Here is a 7,988-nt window from a genome sequence, read left to right as displayed (position 1 = left end):
GCATGAAAGAATGATTCCAAAAGCAGATAAGAAATCAAGCAAAGAGAGTCCTACTGTAGATAGAAAAAATTAAAGTAGAGGACAAACAGAAAAGACAATTAAGTCTTAGGATCCTTCCTCACACACACAGCACGAGTCTTTGGCCGTGAAGATCAAAAGACATGTGTCCTAGTATGACTACTAAAGAACATAGAGGAATTAGAATTCCCCTTAAATTGAGTTAAAAAGCTCAAAACTTTTAATAACTCACCAAGAATAGGTACAGAGCCTTTAGAAAAAGGATGAGACCTATTAGACACTCGCTTATGAGGAAACAACTTGAAACAATTAGGCTGAGTGTGACTGGAAGCACCAAAATGGTGACAAACATGAGTAGTTTTAGAGCAACTCGGCTTCCTAGAAGGAGGTTTAACCTTAGAGGTTGATGGAGACCTCAACTTAGGACAATTTGGCCTAATATGACCAACAATATGACAATGATGACAAGTGGGGACAAATTCAGAATTTTTATTCAACCTAAAAGGAGTTTTAGACATAGATTTAGAAATTTCAGCGTTAACATCAAATTGTTTACCTTTGTCTATCCTAGAAATATTAGCCTTCAACTCTTCATTATTCCTTTTAAATGGGGGAATATAAAAATATTTTTCTTTTGAGTTAGGCTCAACAATAAGTTTAGCACTAGTTAAAATTTCAACTTCAGTTTTAAACTCAACTAGTTGCTCTTCCAAACTCTTAATTTTGTCCACCTGAGATGAAATTTGATTTTTAAAATTCTCATTCAAATTATTGGTTTCATCCAATTTCGCAATCAAATCATTTTTTTCAAGCTTGACCTTTTTAAATTTAGTTTTTAATTTTGTAGAACATTTAAGAGATTTCATACAAAAATTATAAAGCTTGCAATACGCATCTTGAATATCATCATCCTCATTCAAGATCATGTCGATCTTTGCCAATTCCTCCATAATTTGAAAAGTCATAATTAATCAGTTTTGTGGATGGAACAAAACCATGTCGATCTCAATTTCTCCTTGATTCAAAGGGAAACCTATAACCATAATTAATCCTGAATTATCTGCATAACATCAACTAGATCAAGCTTTATCGAGCTGGGTAAGTTCCAAGTGTTTAAATTGGCCAGTACAGTGATTGAACAAGCTCCTACTCTCACGGTAGCATTATTTTCTATGATCACCTAGTGCCTTTGGCAAAGAAGAAATAGGATCAGAGAAAAGCAACTAACATGGGCTTGGACATAAGTGGCATTTAAAGCTAAGGAACTACTCAATGAATTCCTCGATGTGCAACAAAAACCTCTTAGAGACATGCAACCGAGGAGTTTGGTTAGGTGGAACCCTCCAAGTGAAGGAATGTACAAAGAAAATTTTGATGGAGTGATTTGATAGGCCAAAAACGTATTGACCCCTTGTGATGGATTAAGTTGATTAATTAGCCAAGTTATTAATTAATCAAATTAACATGCAAACACGTGGTAGCACAAACAAATCACCAATAAACTAAAGTATGCAGCGGAAAATAAATGACACGGTGATTTGTTTACGAATGGGGAAAACCTACACGGCAAAAACCCCACCGGGTGATTTTAAGGTCACCACTCCCGAAATTCCACTATTATCACAACAAGCGGTTACAAGTAAAGGAATCCCAAGTACCTTACCAACCTACAGTTGAACCCTTACCCCAATACACAATTGGACTTGTTCTGTAGTGACAATTTCTCCTTTTGATGCACGGCTCCTAGTACGTGACTAACCAATTTGATGCGCGGATCCCAGTACGTGACTAACTCCACAGCAACCCTTTGATTATTGTAGTTGATTTGCAGCAGCTTCACATAGAAAAACCAATAAGATCTTCAATGTTGGTACAAGAGATTTTGCTTGGTTACAAAACCCAAAGGCGTACAAGAAATACAGTAAGAACTCTTTCTTCTGTAGGAGAAGGCTAAGGTTTCAAAAAGAAAACCTAATGAAGCTCTCTAGGGTTAGGTTTTTCCTTTTTCCACCTCCTTTAAATAGGAGCTTAATGGGCTCTCCTATTTCAAATAGGTTTACACAAACCTTGGGCTTTCCTAGTCTAATAAGAATTATACAAACCTATAAACAAATAGCCTTTTAGAGTTAAAAAGTTGCGGGCTATAATCTGAAACCCGTAAGCTCGATCGATCGGAACATCTGTCAAGCTTTAATAAATCTCGACAGATCGAGCTTTTGTCGAAGAGGTATCGAGACTTGCAGTTTGCACTTTTCTTAAGCAGTTCTTGAGTAATGTTCATGTGTTCAATTTAACCATTTGTAATGATCATCTTGAACCTACTTAAATTTACCCAAATACAAGTAAAGTGCGTTTTGTCAAAGGATATGCCAATTACATAAAAATGTGTCCCCAACATGATTTTTTTTTAGCTCTCCTTAGCTGGTATTGGTGTAGTGATTCGTAATTCTTATAGGAATGTAAAAGAAGCCCTTAGCCAAAAATTTCGGCTACCTCACTCAGTTGATTTGGTGGAAGCCTTGGCAGCTATTAGGGCAATAAGTTTTGCTAGAGAACTTTGCATTTCTAAGGTGGAATTCGAAGTAGATAGTTAGAGAATTGTCACAGCACTCACTAACTAGACGCCATCAAAAATCTTGTCAGAGGTTTTTCATAAATATAGCTCCAAACATGTAAAAAGGGAGGGTAACCAGCTTGCTCATTCCCTTGCTAGAAGAACAATTTTATCTGTAAATCTTGATTAAAAAGTTAAAAGTTTTTGCCAAGCTTGAAGTGTACATTTGAGATGCACTTAAATAGCTTAAAACTACTAGCTTATTACTTATTGCTTCTACTATTTGTGGGTGCTGAAAGAAGAAGTTTTTCTTTTTTCTTTTTTGTTTTGTTTTGTTTTTTATTTGTTTTTTTGGTGTGTGTGGCTTAAGTGAGCTTAATTAGTCAACTGGCTTGGCACATTAGGAGTCCCACTATAACTTTTTGTTAAAAAAGTAAGGTAAAGTTGATTGTTTGTGGGTCACATGCTCTAGTTTTTGCACATATGTTAGTTACTTTTTAATTATTGCAGATTTTACTCTACTCTTTTTGCTAGAGTATTTTTAGTAAAAATAAACATTAGTATATTTAGATTTTAACTTTTATTTACAGTACTATTAACAAATGTTTTCATCAAAAGGCTATAGATAAGTTGTTCTTAAAAGGAAGCCCATTTGTGAATTGTTTATTTTTTATAGATTATTTACATGATATAGGACAAAAAGCTAAAAGTTAGCATATTTCTAAAAAACTGAAAATTAAACTATAAGTTAACTATTATCTACAGTACTTTTAACAAATGTTTTCACCAAAAGGTTATAGATAAGTTGTTCTCAAATGGAAATCCATTTTTGCATTTTTTTTTAATTATATATTATTTGCATAATATGGAATAAAAAGCTAAAAGTTAGCGTATTTCTAAAAAACAGAAAAATTGATTATTAATGAAATAAAGGTAAGGCAATAAGACAAAAAGTAATATGAGAACTACAAATAGAACATAAAATAAAAAAAGCTAGTATATAATCTTTCCGCAAACACACTTAGCAAATTCATGCTTTTATTTTTAAATTCAAAATTATTTTGGTAATATTTTAACAAATGGTGGAGGGGATTGATTCTTCTTATGTGAAGAACTAAATTTTGAATCCTTACCCCCATATAATGTACGGAAAAAAATATATTTTACTGGCTGCATGCAAAGAAGATTTGGCCTAGCTAGGCTTACACAAGAACTAATTAAGTGCTTAGTATGATATTTGCATGCTCCTGCACCACTTTCCAAGCCGTGATAACGTGTCGTTCCTCAACTGGAGTTGCACCAACGGCAAATCGTATCACATATACTCCCTCGACCACAACATGAGTCACGAAGACACAGCCCGACATGTTGATGGACTCCAACAATTTGCGGTTTGCCTCATTCGCATGTTCCTCGCTTACTATGTCAAGCTTACCATTTTTGTATACTGTCTCACTTATTGCTGATGGCAAAATCCTGAAACAAACCATGGCAAAATTTGTAGGGACCACAATTTCAAACCTTTTATCCATAGCTACGAGCCCTTCAAAAAGTTTGGCCATTTTCACATGGTTTCTCATGAAGCTCCTAAGGTTAGCTACAGTACCATAGCTTCTAAGCACAAACCATAATTTCAAGGAACGAAATCTTTGGCTTAGGGTTATCTGCCAGTCTTTATAGTCCACCACTTGCTTTGAATCCGAGGCTTTATTCCTCAAGAACTCTGGGTTGGTTGAGAGTGACTTTATCAAGGCGCTCGAATCTTTTACCCAAAGGTAGCAACAATCCAAAGAGGTTAAGAACCATTTGTGTGGATTGAGACTAAATGAGTTCGCACCCTCAACACCATCGATGAAGTGCCGAAACTCAGGACAAATACAAGCACTTCCAGCATAAGCAGCATCAACATGAACCCACATTCCATAATCTTTTGCCACAGCACATAACGATTCTAGTGGATCAATGGTAGCCATTGGAGTTGTTCCCACATTGGAACATAAAAACAATGGGACTAGGCCTGCTTCCACATCTTCGCCAATTTGGGCTCGTAGTGAGTCTGGTGATAGTGCATATGATGTTGACTTAGAAGTCTTGATGGCTCTGAAATTCATTGGATGGATCCCTGCTATTTGTGCAGCTTTTTGGAATGCACTATGTGTTTGGTCAGAAGCATAAACTACCAACTTCACCAGGTTTTCTCTGCCAATTTGGCTAAGCATTTGATCCCTTGCAGCGACGAGTGTGCACAAAACAGCCTCACAAGTAGTACCTTGTATCACACCCCCACCATTGCCAGAGAAAAGGAAAGACTTGGGTAAATCAAGTATCTCTCCAAGCCAATCCATGACTATTGTCTCTAGCTCAGTAGCGGCCGGTGATGCAATCCAATTGAATCCAACCACATTGAAGCCGGTGCTAAGCATATCTCCAAGAAAAATTGCTATGCTACTAGTGCATTGGAAGTAAGCAAAGAAGTTTGGGCTTTGCCAATGTGTTAAACCAGGAACAGTGTGCTCCTGCACGTCTTGGAGAATGGTTTCAATGGGTTCTGGATAATGTGGGGTGGACTTTGGCAAGCGTTTTTGGAGATATCCCGGTTCGACTTGGCTTAGAACCGGGAATTTCTCTATATTGCGATAATAATCAGCTAGGAAATCTATGATCATATGGCCTTGTCGCCTGAACTCCTCAGGGTCCAAAGGGCTAATGTTAGAGGAAGAAGTGTGGCTGGCTACATTGTCAGAATTGAGGCTACCCATAAATAAAGAAATATAAGTGGTACAGAGAAAAAGATATGGTCCGGGCTTCTTTGATATTCTGGTGGTAGGGTTATTTATTGTAGTGAAAGGAAAAACCAAGAAATGACAAAGCTGAGACTATCTTGTAGCCAATGGTATAGATAGAAGGGAATGAAGAAGAGATTATATATATAAATAAAAGTGACGAAGCCCCGTGACCTGAAAAATGAAACGCTACAGTGTAAGGATGTCCTATTAAAAAACTCAAATTGCATTACCCAATAAGATACTGCCATGTCAGATTTTTTTTTTCAAAGTAAAAGATTGGATAGATAACCCTATGTTGTACCTACCATCCGCTCGGACCTCTGCTAACCCGAACCAATAAAGATTGGATGGATAAACCTATGTCATATTTTTGCTTCCACATGAAGCGAATAGATGTGCTGATAATTTAGATAAGATGGGAAGGTAGAAAACTTTCGATTTTCCTTTCTACCAAAAAAACAAACAAACAAACAAACAAACTGTCCTTGAACTTCCCAAAAAGAGAGTTTAACGGCTAAATGAACAAAAGAACTTGATGTTGGTGGCCTACTTATCTAGTAGATATTGTGTCAAAATAGAAATTAACATGTTTTTATTGTCCGACAGGTTTTAGTTGTATGCTAGCAAAATATATATATGTAGCAAATAGATGCGCTGATAATTTAGTTATGATGGGAAGGTAGAAAGCTTTCGATTTTCCTTTCTACCAAAAAAAAAAAAAAAAAACCATCCACGGACTTCCCAAAAAAAGAGTTTAACAGCTAAATGAACAAAAGAAGTAATTGTTGGTGGTCTACTTATCTAGTAGATATTGTGTCAAAATGCATCAAAATGGAAATTAACATGTTTTATTGTTAGACAGGTTTTAGTCGTACGCTAGCAAAATATATATGTGTGTAGGGGCATTGAATCTGGTTAGGTCAAGATATTTGGGAATCTCATGGCCAACGTGATTCTTGTCCACGAATTGATTGATCTATAGTGATTTGGATGATATTTCCACTTTAAAATACTTTCAATCCAGTTTAGAGGAAAAATCCTCCAATCTACCACAAAAGGCTATTGAAATTTGAAATGATATCTGCATGTAATATTAAATTGACAGCAATATTCAATGAAAATTGAAAAGAAAAGAAAAGACTAACTTAAGTGATCAAAACACATAACGTAAAACCGCGTTTTTTATTTATTTATTTATAAAAACAAAAATTATAATGGATGATTAAAATGATTTAAATAAATAGTAAAAATTTAAATTTCTTGAAATTTTTGGTAGTAAGTTTTAATTGGCGTAGTGTTTTAAATTCTTAAAATTTCAGTCATGAAATTTTACTTAGAGTAAATCATATAATATTTCATAGAATTAATTTTGTATCCAATAAATGGAGGATTTGTTTTTATGAATAATCAATACATTTATATATAATTAATTATATATGGTGGCTGTGCCAAGTGCTGGCCCTCCTCTCTTGTCATGTGGGGAAAATTTTGCCCCCTTTATATTGCAAACCTAAGATTTTGTACAACATGATGTTGCTATATGGCTCACAGAAAGACATTTTCCAAAGTTTAATAAGGTTTAAAATACTATTTCAAATTAAATCCAATTGCCAAATGCGTTGAGAAATTTAAAAGAAAGTTCATCATTTATTTTGAATTGTTTTATATACATATATATTTTTTCTTTATGTTGGATCAAAGAAATGATGGAAGATACTGATGTGGGTGATGTTGATACCTGTGTAAATGGACGTTCAAATTGATCAACATAGGCAAAGAAAATTGGCCTCTTGAGTAATACCCTATAAGGTGTTTGTCAAAATGCTTGACCATAAGACATCCTCACTACGTAATCTGCCTCAGAAGCCTCATGCAGTCAGGCTTCCTTTTCACTCTGCTTCCACCAATGGCCACTTCAAATTACCTTTCCTGCCACTCACTCCTGAAGCCTCTCCCAAGCCCTTCTCAGTTATGACATTGTTATGAATGTTATATAAACTGAGCATATTTTAATTTTATGCATTATAGCTATTAAATCTCCGTCTTCACAATGGAATTTGAATTGAGTTATATTTTTGGATAGTCTTATGAGGCTAATGGTTAACTTTGGCTATGCATTTCTTTAGTGGTTGTTTTGGTTTTACTTTAATGATTAGTAATATGCGCTGAGGAGAATGTAACAATTTTTTTTTTCTTAATTTTCAAGAGAAGACTAATTTTTATTTTCCCAAAATTTTCTTAGGAGATCATAAGAGGCTTTTGTAGGTCTTTCGTATGGAATTCATGATGTGTGTGGGTGCTTTTTGTTCTTTCATGGTTGAACAAAAGTTTTTATATATGAATTAATGTTGTGATTGTAGGTGGCAATATTTTAAGCCAATCATAAAATGCCAGATCAAAATTTAGTGACAAATTCTAGATTAATATGTCATTATATTAGATAAATCAAATGTTGACATGTGTCATTTAAGATGATAATTATCCTAATTAAATAGAGATAAATATCTCAATTCAATTGGAATGGAAATAGTTAATCATTATCTCTATTAATTTAAATAAAAAATAGAGATAATTATCTACAAGGAGGTCAATCCCAAGTGAGACTTATCATTTGAAACCACTATAAATAG

General features: G+C 34.7%; 1 protein-coding gene across 1 annotated transcript; it reads right to left on the bottom strand.

Annotated features, from left to right (window-relative positions):
- Nucleotides 1-3,789: 3,789 nt before the first annotated feature.
- LOC142637497 (tyrosine decarboxylase-like) lies at nucleotides 3,790-5,435 on the bottom strand. The gene has a single exon (XM_075811769.1). The coding sequence runs from the start codon at nucleotides 5,329-5,331 to the stop codon at nucleotides 3,790-3,792; it is 1,542 nt and encodes a 513-aa protein (XP_075667884.1). The 5' UTR covers nucleotides 5,332-5,435.
- Nucleotides 5,436-7,988: the final 2,553 nt, after the last annotated feature.

This window comes from Castanea sativa, chromosome 5 (genome assembly GCF_040712315.1).
Source record: "Castanea sativa cultivar Marrone di Chiusa Pesio chromosome 5, ASM4071231v1".
NCBI classification, from domain to species: Eukaryota; Viridiplantae; Streptophyta; class Magnoliopsida; order Fagales; family Fagaceae; genus Castanea; species Castanea sativa.
Note: the sequence above shows the minus strand (reverse complement) of the source record. Positions and strands in the feature narration are given on the sequence as shown.

What these genes read in the sequence shown, in the direction of transcription:
- LOC142637497 (XM_075811769.1), bottom strand. Translation starts at nt 5,331, where the DNA reads ATGGGTAGCCTCAATTCTGACAATGTAGCCAGCCACACTTCTTCCTCT.